This window comes from Salvelinus fontinalis, chromosome 33, assembly GCF_029448725.1.
Source record: "Salvelinus fontinalis isolate EN_2023a chromosome 33, ASM2944872v1, whole genome shotgun sequence".
NCBI lineage: Eukaryota > Metazoa > Chordata > Actinopteri > Salmoniformes > Salmonidae > Salvelinus > Salvelinus fontinalis.
The window spans coordinates 15,742,895-15,759,653 of NC_074697.1; the positions used below are offsets into that span (position 1 = coordinate 15,742,895).

The window sequence follows — 16,759 nt, forward strand, 5'->3', positions numbered from 1 at the left end:
TGGGTGTTATTCTATATATTATGGGGCTCAGTGTTAATAGTGGGTGTTATTATCTATGGGCTCAGTGTTTATAGTGGTTAATATTCTATATATTATGGGCTCAGTGTTAATAGTGGTTAATATTCTATATATTATGGGGCTCAGTGTTAATAGTGGGTGTTATTATCTATGGGCTCAGTGTTAATAGTGGGTGTTATTATCTATGGGCTCAGTGTTTATAGTGGGTGTTATTATCTATGGGCTCAGTGTTAATAGTGGGTGTTATTATCTATGGGCTCAGTGTTTATAGTGGTTATTATTCTATATATTATGGGGCTCAGTGTTTATAGAGGTTAATATTCTATATTTTATGGGGCTCAGTGTTTATAGTGGTTAATATTCTATATATTATGGGGCTCAGTGTTTATAGTGGTTAATATTCTATATATTATGTGCTCAGTGGTTATAGTGGTTAATATTCTATATATAATGGGGCTCAGTGTTAATAGTGGGTGTTATTATCTATGGGCTCAGTGTTTATAGTGGGTGTTATTATCTATGGGCTCAGTGTTTGTAGTGGGTGTTATTATCTATGGGCTCAGTGTTAATAGTGGGTGTTATTATCTATGGGCTCAGTGTTAATAGTGGGTGTTATTATCTATGGACTCAGTGTTTGTAGTGGGTGTTATTATCTATGGGGCTCAGTGTTTATAGTGGTTATTATTCTATATATTATGTGCTCAGTGTTTATAGTGGTTAATATTCTATATATTATGGGGCTCAGTGTTTATAGTGGTTGATATTCTATATATTATGGGGCTCAGTGTTAATAGTGGGTGTTATTATCTTTGGGCTCAGTGTTTGTAGTGGGTGTTATTATCTATGGGGCTCAGTGTTTATAGTGGTTATTATTCTATATATTATGGGCTCAGTGTTTATAGTGGGTGTTATTATCTATGGGCTCAGTGTTTATAGTGGTTAATATTCTATATATTATGGGGCTCAGTGTTAATAGTGGTTAATATTCTATATATTATGGGGCTCAGTGTTAATAGTGGGTGTTATTATCTATGGGCTCAGTGTTAATAGTGGTTATTATCTATGGGCTCAGTGTTAATAGTGGGTGTTATTATCTATGGGCTCAGTGTTTGTAGTGGTTAATATTCTATATATTATGGGCTCAGTGTTTATAGTGGTTATTATTCTATATATTATGGGCTCAGTGGTTATTATTCTATATATTATGGGGCTCAGTGTTTATAGTGGTTAATATTCTATATATTATGGGTTCAGTGGTTATAGCAGTTAATATTCTATATATAATGGGGCTCAGTGTTAATAGTGGGTGTTATTATCTATGGGCTCAGTGTTTGTAGTGTCTCTGGTTATTATCGCTGATCCTGATGTTTGTTTGTTCAGGTTTCTGTTCTGTTATTTAACCCACTTTGCAGTCCATGGGCATCAGACCAATAATGTTTTGTTGTGTCTGTTTACAGGCAGAGGCCGGCTCTGGGGGAGTGTTTGGCAAATCTTGCCGCTGCCATGCCTGTAGCCTACCTGGAGCCCGGCCTCAACGAGTACAATGCCTACTCTGTCTACACCACGAAGACACCCAGAGAGAGAGGCAGTGAGCATACCTATCTAAATATGTCTCCATGTCGAAATAGCTGTCTCTAAATCTGTATATCTATCTCTCTATCTATATCTGTCTCTCTATCTATGTCTGTCTCTAAATCTATATATCTATCTCTAAATCTATTGATCTGTCCCTCTATCAATTCAATTCAATTCAATTCAAGGGGCTTTATTGGCATGGGAAACATGTGTTAACATTGCCAAAGCAAGTGAGGTAGACAATACACAAAAGTGAAACAAACAATACAAATTAACAGTAAACATTACAAATACAGAAGTTTCAAAACAATAAAGACATTACAAATGTCATATTATATAGATACAGTGTTGTAACAATGTACAAATGGTTATCTATATCTGTCCCTCTAGCTATATCTGTCACTCTATCTATATCTGTCTCTCTCTATCTATATCTGTCTTTCTATCTATATCTGTCCCTCTATCGGTGTCTGTCCCTCTATCTATATCTGTCTCTCTCTATCTATATCTGTCTCTATATCTATATCTGTCTCTATATCTATATCTGTCTCTCTATCTATATCTGTCTCTCTATCTATATCTGTCTCTCTCTATCTATATCTGTCTTTCTATCTATATCTGTCCCTCTATCTATAGCTGTCCCTCTATCTATATCTGTCTCTCTATCTATATCTGTCCCTCTATCTGTATCTGTCCCTCTATCTATATCTGCCTCTCTATCTACATGTATATCTGTCTCTCTATCTGTATCTCTCTCTCCATATATATGTAACTGTCTTCCATCTATCTATATATTTCTGTCTCTCTCTATATACAGTTGAAGTCGGAAGTTTACATACACTTAGGTTGGAGTCATTAAAACTTGTTTTTCAACCACTCCACAAATTTCTTGTGAACAAACTATAGTTTTGGCAAGTCGGTTAGGACATCTACATTGTGCATGACACAAGTAATTTTTCCAACAATTGTTTACATACAGATTATTTCACTTATAATTTACTGTATCACAATTCCAGTGGGTCAGAAGTTTACATACACTGAGTTGACTGTGCCTTTAAACAGCTTGGAAAATTCCAGAAAATTATGTCATGGCTTTAGAAGCTTCTGATAGGCTAATTGACATAATTTTAGTAAATTGGAGGTGTACCTGTGGATTATTTCAATGCCTTTCTTTTAACTCTGTGCCTCTTTGCTTGACATCATGGGAAAATCAAAAGAAATCAGCCAAGGCCTCCACAAAAATGGAGTCTGGTTCATCCTTGGGAGCAATTTCCAAACGCCTGAAGGTACCATGCTCATCTGTACAAACAATAGTATGCAAGTATAAACACCATGGTACCACGCAGCCGTCATACCGCTCAGGAAGGAGACGCATTCTGTCTCCTAGAGATGAACGTACTTTGGTGCGAAAAGTGCAAATCAATCCCAGAACAACAGCAAAGGACCCCGTGAAGATGCTGGAGGAAACATGTACAAAAGTATCTATATCCACAGTAAAACGAGTCCTATATCGACATAGCCTGAAAGGCCGCTCAGCAAGGAAGAAGCCACTGCTCCAATACCGCCATAAAAAAGCCAGATTACGGTTTTAAACTGCACATGGGGCCAAAGATCGTACTTTTTGGAGAAATGTCCTCTGGTCTGATGAAATAATGACCATTGTTATGTTTGGAGGAAAAAGGGGGAGGCTTGCAAGCCGAAGAACACCATCCCAACCGTGAAGCACGGGGTGGCAGCACCATGTTGTGGGGGTGCTTTGCTGCAGGAGGGACTGGTGCACTTCACAAAATGGATGGCATCATGAGGAAAGAAAATTATGTGGATATATTGAAGCAACATCTCAAGACATCAGTCAGGAAGTTAAAGCTTGGTCGCAAATAGGTCTTCCAAATGCACAATGACCCCAAGCATACTTCCAAAGTTGTGGCAAAATGGCTTAAGGACAACAAAGTCAAGGTATTGGAGTGGCCATCACAAAGCCCTGACCTCAATCCTATAGAAAATTTGTGGGCAGAACTGAAAAAGCGTGTGCGAGCATGGAGGCCTAAAAACCTGACTCAGTTACACCAGCTCTGTCAGGAGGAATGGGCCAAAATTCACCCAACTTATTGTGGGAAGCTTGTGGAAGGCTACCCAAAACATTTGACCCAAATTAAACAATTAAAAGCAATGCTACCAAATACTAAGTGAGTGTCTGTAAACTTCTGACCCACTGGGAATGTGATGAAAGAAATAAAAGCTGAAATAAATAATTCTCTCTACTATTATTCTGACATTTCACATTCTTAAAATAAAGTAGTGATCCTAACTGACCTGAGACAGGGATTTTTATTAGGATTAAATGTCAGGAATTGTGAAAAACTGATTTTAAATGTATTTGGCTAAAGTGTATGTAAACTTCCGACTTCAACTGTATGTTTCTCTATCTACATTTGTCTTTATATCTATATCTGTCTCTATCTCTATATCTGTCTATATGTATATCTGTCTCTATCCATATTTACATCTGTCTTTATATCTATATCTGTCATTATATCTATATCTCTTTCTGTCTATATCTATCTATATCTATATCTGTCTCTCTATCTACATCTCTATCTTTCTCTATATCTATAAATATCTTCTCTGTATATCTCACCTCTCTCTCTCTATTTTATCTCTCTAACGTATCTCTCTCTCTACCTCCCTTTGTTTCTCTCATGTTGGTCTTTTTCTCTTTCTTTCCCCCCCTCTCTTCTCTCTCTCTCTCTCTCTTCTCTCTCTCTGTAAGTGTAGAAATGACACAATATTTTTCCGCCCTCCCCCAGCACGTAGAGGAGCTATGCACCGACATCCCAGAGCATCAATGACACAATATGTTTATTCTCTGTCCTTCCTGTCCTCCTTCTCCTCCCCGCCCCATTCCTTTTTTCCTCTCCTCTCGTCTCTCTACCCCTGCCAGTCCTGGGCCTGCCCAACCAAGTAGAGGAGCTGTGTACTGACATCCCAGAGCTAGATGTCCTGATGAAGGAGATCGGGGACCTGGCAGAGTCAGGGGCTCGCTACACTGAGATGCCCCACGTTATCGAGATCACCCTGCCCATGCTGTGTAACTACCTTCCCCGCTGGTGGGAAAGAGGTCTGGAGAACTACCCCGACCTGGAGGGTCAGCTCTGTACTGACGTCACTTCAGAACAACTCAACCAGTTGCTGGGCAGCATCATGAAGATAGTAGTCAACAATCTGGGGATAGACGAAGCCTCCTGGATGAAACGCCTGGCAGGTTGGTGGGGAGAGGAAAGGGAGATAACTGGCAGGTTGGTGGAGAGAGGAGAGGGAGATGACTGGGAGGTTGGAAGGAGAGAGGAGAGGGAGATGTCTGGCAGGTTGGTAGGGGGAGGAGAGGGAGATGACTGGCAGGTTGGTGGGGAGAGGAGAGGGAGATGACTGGCAGGTTGGTGGGGAGAGGAGAGGGAGATGACTGGCAGGTTGGTGGAGGAGAGGAGAGGGAGATGACTGGCAGGTTGCTGGAGAGAGGAGAGAGAGATGACTGGCAGGTTGTTGGGGAGAGTAGAGGGAGATGACTGGCAGGTTGGTGGGGAGAGGAGAGGGAGATGACTGGCAGGTTGGTGGGGGAGAGGAGAGGGAGATGACTGGCAGGTTGCTGGAGAGAGGAGAGGGAGATGTCTGGCAGGTTGGTGGGGGAGAGGAGAGGGAGATGACTGGCAGGTTGGTGGGGGAGACGAGAGGGAGATGACTGGCATGTTGGTGGGGAGACGAGAGGGAGATGACTGGCATGTTGGTGGGGAGAGGAGAGGGAGATGACTGGCAGGTTGGTGGAGAGAGGAGAGGGAGATGACTGGCAGGTTGGTAGGGGAGAGGAGAGGGAGATGACTGGCAGGTTGGTGGGGGAGAGGAGAGGGAGATGACTGGCAGGTTGGTAGGGGAGAGGAGAGGGAGATGACTGGCACGTTGGTGAAGAGAGGAGAGGGAGATGACTGGCAGGTTGGTGGAGAGAGGAGAGGGAGATGACTGGCAGGTTGGTGGGGAGAGGAGAGGGAGATGACTGGCAGGTTGGTGGAGAGAGGAGAGGGAGATGACTGGCAGGTTGGTGGAGGAGAGGAGAGGGAGATGACTGGCAGGTTGGTGGAGGAGAGGAGAGGGAGATGACTGGCAGGTTGGTGGAGGAGAGGAGAGGGAGATGACTGGCAGGTTGGTAAGGGAGAGGAGAGGGAGATGACTGGCAGGTTGGTGGGGGAGAGGAGAGGGAGATGACTGGCAGGTTGGTAGGGGAGAGGAGAGGGAGATGACTGGCAGGTTGGTGGGGGAGAGGAGAGGGAGATGACTGGCAGGTTGGTAGGGGAGAGGAGAGGGAGATGACTGGCAGGTTGGTGGGGGAGAGGAGAGGGAGATGACTGGCAGGTTGGTAGGGGAGAGGAGAGGGAGATGCCTGGCACGTTGGTGGAGAGAGGAGAGGGAGATGACTGGCAGGTTGGTGGAGAGAGGAGAGGGAGATGACTGGCAGGTTGGTGGGGAGAGGAGAGGGAGATGACTGGCAGGTTGGTGGAGGAGAGGAGAGGGAGATGACTGGCAGGTTGGTAGGGGAGAGGAGAGGGAGATGACAGGCAGGTTGGTAGGGAGAGGAGAGGGAGATGACTGGCAGGTTGGTAGGGGAGAGGAGAGGGAGATGACTGGCAGGTTGGTGGGGGAGAGGAGAGGGAGATGACTGGCAGGTTGGTAGGGGAGAGGAGAGGGAGATGACTGGCAGGTTGGTAGGGGAGAGGAGAGGGAGATGACTGGCAGGTTGGTAGGGAGAGGAGAGGGAGATGACTGGCAGGTTAGTAGGGGGAGGAGAGGAGAGGGAGATGACTGGCAGGTTGGTAGGGAGAGGAGAGGGAGATGACTGGCAGGTTAGTAGGGGGAGGAGAGGAGAGGGAGATGACTGGCAGGTTGGTAGGGAGAGGAGAGGGAGATGACTGGCAGGTTGGTAGGGAGAGGAGAGGGGGATGACTGGCAGGTTGGTAGGGGAGAGGAGAGGGAGATGACTGGCAGGTTGGTAGGGAGAGGAGAGGGAGGTGACTGGCAGGTTAGTAGGGGGAGGAGAGGAGAGGGAGATGACTGGCAGGTTGGTAGGGGAGAGGAGAGGGAGATGACTGGCAGGTTGGTAGGGAGAGGAGAGGGAGATGACTGGCAGGTTGGTGGAGAGAGGAGAGGGAGATGACTGGCAGGTTGGTGGAGGAGAGGAGAGGGAGATGACTGGCAGGTTGGTGGAGGAGAGGAGAGGGAGATGACTGGCAGGTTGGTGGAGGAGAGGAGAGGGAGATGACTGGCAGGTTGGTAGGGGAGAGGAGAGGGAGATGACTGGCAGGTTGGTGGGGGAGAGGAGAGGGAGATGACTGGCAGGTTGGTAGGGGAGAGGAGAGGGAGATGACTGGCAGGTTGGTGGGGGAGAGGAGAGGGAGATGACTGGCAGGTTGGTAGGGGAGAGGAGAGGGAGATGACTGGCAGGTTGGTGGGGGAGAGGAGAGGGAGATGACTGGCAGGTTGGTAGGGGAGAGGAGAGGGAGATGACTGGGAGAGGAGAGGGGGATGACTGGCAGGTTGGTAGGGGAGAGGAGAGGGAGATGACTGGCAGGTTGGTGGAGAGAGGAGAGGGAGATGACTGGCAGGTTGGTAGGGAGAGGAGAGGGAGATGACTGGCAGGTTGGTAGGGGAGAGGAGAGGGAGATGACTGGCAGGTTGGTAGGGAGAGGAGAGGGAGGTGACTGGCAGGTTAGTAGGGGGAGGAGAGGAGAGGGAGATGACTGGCAGGTTGGTAGGGAGAGGAGAGGGAGATGACTGGCAGGTTGGTGGAGGAGAGGAGAGGGAGATGACTGGCAGGTTGGTAGGGGAGAGGAGAGGGAGATGACTGGCAGGTTGGTAGGGGGAGGACAGGGAGATGACTGGCAGGTTGGTAGGGAGAGGAGAGGGAGATGACTGGCAGGTTGGTGGGGGAGAGGAGAGGGAGATGACTGGCAGGTTGGTAGGGGAGAGGAGAGGAGAGGGAGATGACTGGCAGGTTGGTGGGGGAGAGGAGAGGGAGATGACTGGCAGGTTGGTGAGGAGAGGACAGGGAGATGACTGGCAGGTTGGTAGGGGAGATGAGAGGGAGATGACTGGCAGGTTGGTGGGGGAGAGGAGAGGGAGATGACTGGCAGGTTGGTGGGGGAGACGAGAGGGAGATGACTGGCAGGTTGGTAGGGGAGAGGAGAGGGAGATGACTGGCAGGTTGGTGGAGGAGAGGAGAGGGAGATGACTGGCAGGTTGGTAGGGAGAGGAGAGGGAGATGACTGGCAGGTTGGTGGAGAGAGGAGAGGGAGATGACTGGCAGGTTGGTAGGGAGAGGAGAGGGAGATGACTGGCAGGTTGGTGGGGAGAGGAGAGGGAGATGACTGGCAGGTTGGTAGGGGAGAGGAGAGGGAGATGACTGGCAGGTTGGTGGAGAGAGGAGAGGGAGATGACTGGCAGGTTGGTGGGGAGAGGAGAGGGAGATGACTGGCAGGTTGGTAGGGGAGAGGAGAGGGAGATGACTGGCAGGTTGGTGGAGAGAGGAGAGGGAGATGACTGGCAGGTTGGTAGGGGAGAGGAGAGGGAGATGACTGGCAGGTTGGTGGGGAGAGGAGAGGGAGATGACTGGCAGGTTGGTAGGGAGAGGAGAGGGAGATGACTGGCAGGTTGGTAGGGAGAGGAGAGGGAGGTGACTGGCAGGTTAGTAGGGGGAGGAGAGGAGAGGGAGATGACTGGCAGGTTGGTAGGGGAGAGGAGAGGGAGATGACTGGCAGGTTGGTAGGGAGAGGAGAGGGAGATGACTGGCAGGTTGGTGGAGAGAGGAGAGGGAGATGACTGGCAGGTTGGTGGAGGAGAGGAGAGGGAGATGACTGGCAGGTTGGTGGAGGAGAGGAGAGGGAGATGACTGGCAGGTTGGTGGAGGAGAGGAGAGGGAGATGACTGGCAGGTTGGTAGGGGAGAGGAGAGGGAGATGACTGGCAGGTTGGTGGGGGAGAGGAGAGGGAGATGACTGGCAGGTTGGTAGGGGAGAGGAGAGGGAGATGACTGGCAGGTTGGTGGGGGAGAGGAGAGGGAGATGACTGGCAGGTTGGTAGGGGAGAGGAGAGGGAGATGACTGGCAGGTTGGTGGGGGAGAGGAGAGGGAGATGACTGGCAGGTTGGTAGGGGAGAGGAGAGGGAGATGACTGGCAGGTTGGTAGGGGAGAGGAGAGGGAGATGACTGGCAGGTTGGTAGGGAGAGGAGAGGGAGATGACTGGCAGGTTAGTAGGGGGAGGAGAGGAGAGGGAGATGACTGGCAGGTTGGTAGGGAGAGGAGAGGGAGATGACTGGCAGGTTAGTAGGGGGAGGAGAGGAGAGGGAGATGACTGGCAGGTTGGTAGGGAGAGGAGAGGGAGATGACTAGCAGGTTGGTAGGGGAGAGGAGAGGGAGATGATTGGCAGGTTGGTGGAGAGAGGAGAGGGAGATGACTGGCAGGTTGGTAGGGAGAGGAGAGGGAGATGACTGGCAGGTTGGTAGGGGAGAGGAGAGGGAGATGACTGGCAGGTTGGTAGGGAGAGGAGAGGGAGGTGACTGGCAGGTTAGTAGGGGGAGGAGAGGAGAGGGAGATGACTGGCAGGTTGGTAGGGAGAGGAGAGGGAGATGACTGGCAGGTTGGTGGAGGAGAGGAGAGGGAGATGACTGGCAGGTTGGTAGGGGAGAGGAGAGGGAGATGACTGGCAGGTTGGTAGGGGGAGGACAGGGAGATGACTGGCAGGTTGGTGGGGAGAGGAGAGGGAGATGACTGGCAGGTTGGTGGGGGAGAGGAGAGGGAGATGACTGGCAGGTTGGTAGGGGAGAGGAGAGGAGAGGGAGATGACTGGCAGGTTGGTGGGGGAGAGGAGAGGGAGATGACTGGCAGGTTGGTGAGGAGAGGACAGGGAGATGACTGGCAGGTTGGTAGGGGAGATGAGAGGGAGATGACTGGCAGGTTGGTGGGGGAGAGGAGAGGGAGATGACTGGCAGGTTGGTGGGGGAGACGAGAGGGAGATGACTGGCAGGTTGTTAGGGGAGAGGAGAGGGAGATGACTGGCAGGTTGGTGGAGGAGAGGAGAGGGAGATGACTGGCAGGTTGGTAGGGAGAGGAGAGGGAGATGACTGGCAGGTTGGTGGAGAGAGGAGAGGGAGATGACTGGCAGGTTGGTAGGGAGAGGAGAGGGAGATGACTGGCAGGTTGGTGGGGAGAGGAGAGGGAGATGACTGGCAGGTTGGTAGGGGAGAGGAGAGGGAGATGACTGGCAGGTTGGTGGAGAGAGGAGAGGGAGATGACTGGCAGGTTGGTGGGGAGAGGAGAGGGAGATGACTGGCAGGTTGGTAGGGGAGAGGAGAGGGAGATGACTGGCAGGTTGGTGGAGAGAGGAGAGGGAGATGACTGGCAGGTTGGTAGGGGAGAGGAGAGGGAGATGACTGGCAGGTTGGTGGGGAGAGGAGAGGGAGATGACTGGCAGGTTGGTAGGGAGAGGAGAGGGAGATGACTGGCAGGTTGGTAGGGAGAGGAGAGGGAGGTGACTGGCAGGTTAGTAGGGGGAGGAGAGGAGAGGGAGATGACTGGCAGGTTGGTAGGGGAGAGGAGAGGGAGATGACTGGCAGGTTGGTAGGGAGAGGAGAGGGAGATGACTGGCAGGTTGGTGGAGAGAGGAGAGGGAGATGACTGGCAGGTTGGTGGAGGAGAGGAGAGGGAGATGACTGGCAGGTTGGTGGAGGAGAGGAGAGGGAGATGACTGGCAGGTTGGTGGAGGAGAGGAGAGGGAGATGACTGGCAGGTTGGTAGGGGAGAGGAGAGGGAGATGACTGGCAGGTTGGTGGGGGAGAGGAGAGGGAGATGACTGGCAGGTTGGTAGGGGAGAGGAGAGGGAGATGACTGGCAGGTTGGTGGGGGAGAGGAGAGGGAGATGACTGGCAGGTTGGTAGGGGAGAGGAGAGGGAGATGACTGGCAGGTTGGTGGGGGAGAGGAGAGGGAGATGACTGGCAGGTTGGTAGGGGAGAGGAGAGGGAGATGACTGGCAGGTTGGTAGGGGAGAGGAGAGGGAGATGACTGGCAGGTTGGTAGGGAGAGGAGAGGGAGATGACTGGCAGGTTAGTAGGGGGAGGAGAGGAGAGGGAGATGACTGGCAGGTTGGTAGGGAGAGGAGAGGAGATGACTGGCAGGTTAGTAGGGGGAGGAGAGGAGAGGGAGATGACTGGCAGGTTGGTAGGGAGAGGAGAGGGAGATGACTGGCAGGTTGGTAGGGGAGAGGAGAGGGAGATGATTGGCAGGTTGGTGGAGAGAGGAGAGGGAGATGACTGGCAGGTTGGTAGGGAGAGGAGAGGGAGATGACTGGCAGGTTGGTAGGGGAGAGGAGAGGGAGGTGACTGGCAGGTTAGTAGGGGGAGGAGAGGAGAGGGAGATGACTGGCAGGTTGGTAGGGAGAGGAGAGGGAGATGACTGGCAGGTTGGTGGAGGAGAGGAGAGGGAGATGACTGGCAGGTTGGTAGGGGAGAGGAGAGGGAGATGACTGGCAGGTTGGTAGGGGGAGGACAGGGAGATGACTGGCAGGTTGGTAGGGAGAGGAGAGGGAGGTGACTGGCAGGTTAGTAGGGGGAGGAGAGGAGAGGGAGATGACTGGCAGGTTGGTAGGGAGAGGAGAGGGAGATGACTGGCAGGTTGGTGGAGGAGAGGAGAGGGAGATGACTGGCAGGTTGGTGGAGGAGAGGAGAGGGAGATGACTGGCAGGTTGGTGGGGAGAGGAGAGGGAGATGACTGGCAGGTTGGTGGAGGAGAGGAGAGGGAGATGACTGGCAGGTTGGTGGGGGAGAGGAGAGGGAGATGACTGGCAGGTTGGTAGGGGAGAGGAGAGGAGAGGGAGATGACTGGCAGGTTGGTGGGGGAGAGGAGAGGGAGATGACTGGCAGGTTGGTGAGGAAAGGAGAGGGAGATGACTGGCAGGTTGGTAGGGGAGATGAGAGGGAGATGACTGGCAGGTTGGTGGGGGAGAGGAGAGGGAGATGACTGGCAGGTTGGTGGGGGAGACGAGAGGGAGATGACTGGCAGGTTGGTAGGGGAGAGGAGAGGGAGATGACTGGCAGGTTGGTGGAGGAGAGGAGAGGGAGATGACTGGCAGGTTGGTAGGGAGAGGAGAGGGAGATGACTGGCAGGTTGGTGGAGAGAGGAGAGGGAGATGACTGGCAGGTTGGTAGGGAGAGGAGAGGGAGATGACTGGCAGGTTGGTGGGGAGAGGAGAGGGAGATGACTGGCAGGTTGGTAGGGGAGAGGAGAGGGAGATGACTGGCAGGTTGGTGGAGAGAGGAGAGGGAGATGACTGGCAGGTTGGTGGGGAGAGGAGAGGGAGATGACTGGCAGGTTGGTAGGGGAGAGGAGAGGGAGATGACTGGCAGGTTGGTGGAGAGAGGAGAGGGAGATGACTGGCAGGTTGGTAGGGGAGAGGAGAGGGAGATGACTGGCAGGTTGGTGGGGAGAGGAGAGGGAGATGACTGGCAGGTTGGTAGGGAGAGGAGAGGGAGATGACTGGCAGGTTGATGGGGAGTGGAGAGGGAGATGACTGGCAGGTTGGTGGGGAGAGGAGAGGGAGATGACTGGCAGGTTGGTAGGGGAGAGGAGAGGGAGATGACTGGCAGGTTGGTGGAGAGAGGAGAGGGAGATGACTGGCAGGTTGGTGGAGAGAGGAGAGGGAGATGACTGGCAGGTTGGTGGGGAGAGGAGAGGGAGATGACTGGCAGGTTGGTAGGGGAGAGGAGAGGGAGATGACTGGCAGGTTGGTGGAGAGAGGAGAGGGAGATGACTGGCAGGTTGGTAGGGGAGAGGAGAGGGAGATGACTGGCAGGTTGGTGGGGAGAGGAGAGGGAGATGACTGGCAGATTGGTAGGGAGAGGAGAGGGAGATGACTGGCAGGTTGATGGGGAGAGGAGAGGGAGATGACTGGCAGGTTGGTGGGGAGAGGAGAGGGAGATGACTGGCAGGTTGGTAGGGGAGAGGAGAGGGAGATGACTGGCAGGTTGGTGGAGAGAGGAGAGGGAGATGACTGGCAGGTTGGTAGGGGAGAGGAGAGGGAGATGACTGGCAGGTTGGTGGGGGAGAGGAGAGGGAGATGACTGGCAGGTTGGTAGGGGAGAGGAGAGGGAGATGACTAGCAGGTTGGTTGGGGAGAAGAGAGGGAGATGACTGGCAGGTTCGTAGGGGAGAGGAGAGGGAGATGACTGGCAGGTTGGTGGGGGAGAGGAGAGGGAGATGACTGGCAGGTTGGTAGGGGAGAGGAGAGGGAGATGACTGGCACGTTGGTGGAGAGAGGAGAGGGAGATGACTGGCAGGTTGGTGGAGAGAGGAGAGGGAGATGACTGGCAGGTTGGTGGGGAGAGGAGAGGGAGATGACTGGCAGGTTGGTGGAGAGAGGAGAGGGAGATGACTGGCAGGTTGGTGGAGGAGAGGAGAGGGAGATGACTGGCAGGTTGGTGGAAGAGAGGAGAGGGAGATGACTGGCAGGTTGGTGGAGGAGAGGAGAGGGAGATGACTGGCAGGTTGGTAGGGGAGAGGAGAGGGAGATGACAGGCAGGTTGGTAGGGAGAGGAGAGGGAGATGACTGGCAGGTTGGTAGGGGAGAGGAGAGGGAGATGACTGGCAGGTTGGTGGGGGAGAGGAGAGGGAGATGACTGGCAGGTTGGTAGGGGAGAGGAGAGGGAGATGACTGGCAGGTTGGTAGGGGAGAGGAGAGGGAGATGACTGGCAGGTTGGTAGGGAGAGGAGAGGGAGATGACTGTCAGGTTAGTAGGGGGAGGAGAGGAGAGGGAGATGACTGGCAGGTTGGTAGGGAGAGGAGAGGGAGATGACTGGCAGGTTAGTAGGGGGAGGAGAGGAGAGGGAGATGACTGGCAGGTTGGTAGGGAGAGGAGAGGGAGATGACTGGCAGGTTGGTGGGGAGAGGAGAGGGAGATGACTGGCAGGTTGGTAGGGGAGAGGGAGATGACTGGCAGGTTGGTAGGGAGAGGAGAGGGAGATGACTGGCAGGTTGGTGGAGGAGAGGAGAGGGAGATGACTGGCAGGTTGGTAGGGGAGAGGAGAGGGAGATGACTGGCAGGTTGGTAGGGGGAGGACAGGGAGATGACTGGCAGGTTGGTGGGGAGAGGAGAGGGAGATGACTGGCAGGTTGGTGGGGGAGAGGAGAGGGAGATGACTGGCAGGTTGGTAGGGGAGAGGAGAGGAGAGGGAGATGACTGGCAGTTTGGTGGGGGAGAGGAGAGGGAGATGACTGGCAGGTTGGTGAGGAGAGGAGAGGGAGATGACTGGCAGGTTGGTAGGGGAGATGAGAGGGAGATGACTGGCAGGTTGGTGGGGGAGAGGAGAGGGAGATGACTGGCAGGTTGGTGGGGGAGACGAGAGGGAGATGACTGGCAGGTTGGTAGGGGAGAGGAGAGGGAGATGACTGGCAGGTTGGTGGAGGAGAGGAGAGGGAGATGACTGGCAGGTTGGTAGGGAGAGGAGAGGGAGATGACTGGCAGGTTGGTGGAGAGAGGAGAGGGAGATGACTGGCAGGTTGGTAGGGAGAGGAGAGGGAGATGACTGTCAGGTTGGTGGGGAGAGGAGATGGAGATGACTGGCAGGTTGGTAGGGAGAGGAGAGGGAGATGACTGGCAGGTTGGTGGGGAGAGGAGAGGGAGATGACTGGCAGGTTGGTAGGGGAGAGGGAGATGACTGGCAGGTTGGTGGGGGAGAGGAGAGGGAGATGACTGGCAGGTTGGTGAGGAGAGGAGAGGGAGATGACTGGCAGGTTGGTGGAGAGAGGAGAGGGAGATGACTGGCAGATTGGTGGGGAGAGGAGAGGGAGATGACTGGCAGGTTGGTAGGGGAGAGGAGAGGGAGATGACTGGCAGGTTGGTAGGGGAGAGGAGAGGGAGATGACTGACAGGTTGGTAGGGAGAGGAGAGGGAGATGACTGGCAGGTTGGTAGGGGGAGGAGAGGGAGATGACTGGCAGGTTAGTAGGGGGAGGAGAGGAGAGGGAGATGACTGGCAGGTTGGTAGGGAGAGGAGAGGGAGATGACTGGCAGGTTGGTAGGGAGAGGAGAGGGAGATGACTGGCAGGTTGGTGGGGAGAGGAGAGGGAGATGACTGGCAGGTTGGTAGGGGAGAGGGAGATGACTGGCAGGTTGGTGGGGGAGAGGAGAGGGAGATGACTGGCAGGTTGGTGAGGAGAGGAGAGGGAGATGACTGGCAGGTTGGTAGGGGAGAGGAGAGGGAGATGACTGGCAGGTTGGTAGGGAGAGGAGAGGGAGATGACTGGCAGGTTGGTGGAGGAGAGGAGAGGGAGATGACTGGCAGGTTGGTAGGGGAGAGGAGAGGGAGATGACTGGCAGGTTGGTAGGGGGAGGACAGGGAGATGACTGGCAGGTTGGTGGGGAGAGGAGAGGGAGATGACTGGCAGGTTGGTGGGGGAGAGGAGAGGGAGATGACTGGCAGGTTGGTGGGGGAGAGGAGAGGGAGATGACTGGCAGGTTGGTTGAGGAGTTTAGAGGGAGATGACTGGCAGGTTGGTAGGGGAGATGAGAGGGAGATGACTGGAAGGTTGGTGGGGGAGAGGAGAGGGAGATGACTGGCAGGTTGGTGGGGGAGACGAGAGGGAGATGACTGGCAGGTTGGTAGGGGAGAGGAGAGGGAGATGACTGGCAGGTTGGTGGGGAGAGGAGAGGGAGATGACTGGCAGGTTGGTAGGGAGAGGAGAGGGAGATGACTGGCAGGTTGGTGGAGGAGAGGAGAGGGAGATGACTGGCAGGTTGGTAGGGGAGAGGAGAGGGAGATGACTGGCAGGTTGGTAGGGGAGAGGAGAGGGAGGTGACTGGCAGGTTAGTAGGGGGAGGAGAGGAGAGGGAGATGACTGGCAGGTTGGTAGGGAGAGGAGAGGGAGATGACTGGCAGGTTGGTGGAGGAGAGGAGAGGGAGATGACTGGCAGGTTGGTAGGGGAGAGGAGAGGGAGATGACTGGCAGGTTGGTAGGGGGAGGACAGGGAGATGACTGGCAGGTTGGTAGGGAGAGGAGAGGGAGGTGACTGGCAGGTTAGTAGGGGGAGGAGAGGAGAGGGAGATGACTGGCAGGTTGGTAGGGAGAGGAGAGGGAGATGACTGGCAGGTTGGTGGAGGAGAGGAGAGGGAGATGACTGGCAGGTTGGTGGAGGAGAGGAGAGGGAGATGACTGGCAGGTTGGTGGGGAGAGGAGAGGGAGATGACTGGCAGGTTGGTGGGGGAGAGGAGAGGGAGATGACTGGCAGGTTGGTAGGGGAGAGGAGAGGAGAGGGAGATGACTGGCAGGTTGGTGGGGGAGAGGAGAGGGAGATGACTGGCAGGTTGGTGAGGAAAGGAGAGGGAGATGACTGGCAGGTTGGTAGGGGAGATGAGAGGGAGATGACTGGCAGGTTGGTGGGGGAGAGGAGAGGGAGATGACTGGCAGGTTGGTGGGGGAGACGAGAGGGAGATGACTGGCAGGTTGGTAGGGGAGAGGAGAGGGAGATGACTGGCAGGTTGGTGGAGGAGAGGAGAGGGAGATGACTGGCAGGTTGGTAGGGAGAGGAGAGGGAGATGACTGGCAGGTTGGTGGAGAGAGGAGAGGGAGATGACTGGCAGGTTGGTAGGGAGAGGAGAGGGAGATGACTGGCAGGTTGGTGGGGAGAGGAGAGGGAGATGACTGGCAGGTTGGTAGGGGAGAGGAGAGGGAGATGACTGGCAGGTTGGTGGAGAGAGGAGAGGGAGATGACTGGCAGGTTGGTGGGGAGAGGAGAGGGAGATGACTGGCAGGTTGGTAGGGGAGAGGAGAGGGAGATGACTGGCAGGTTGGTGGAGAGAGGAGAGGGAGATGACTGGCAGGTTGGTAGGGGAGAGGAGAGGGAGATGACTGGCAGGTTGGTGGGGAGAGGAGAGGGAGATGACTGGCAGGTTGGTAGGGAGAGGAGAGGGAGATGACTGGCAGGTTGATGGGGAGTGGAGAGGGAGATGACTGGCAGGTTGGTGGGGAGAGGAGAGGGAGATGACTGGCAGGTTGGTAGGGGAGAGGAGAGGGAGATGACTGGCAGGTTGGTGGAGAGAGGAGAGGGAGATGACTGGCAGGTTGGTGGAGAGAGGA

General features: G+C 53.9%; 1 protein-coding gene across 1 annotated transcript in view; it reads left to right on the forward strand.

Annotated features, from left to right (window-relative positions):
• ryr1b (ryanodine receptor 1b (skeletal)) overlaps positions 1 to 16,759 on the forward strand; it is a gene marked incomplete in the record, with an annotated part of 337,334 nt that overhangs the window by 207,962 nt on the left and 112,613 nt on the right. The window contains 2 exon segments of the mRNA XM_055895181.1: positions 1,476 to 1,606; positions 4,535 to 4,855. Of these exon segments, the coding sequence (XP_055751156.1) occupies positions 1,476 to 1,606; positions 4,535 to 4,855 (452 nt within the window).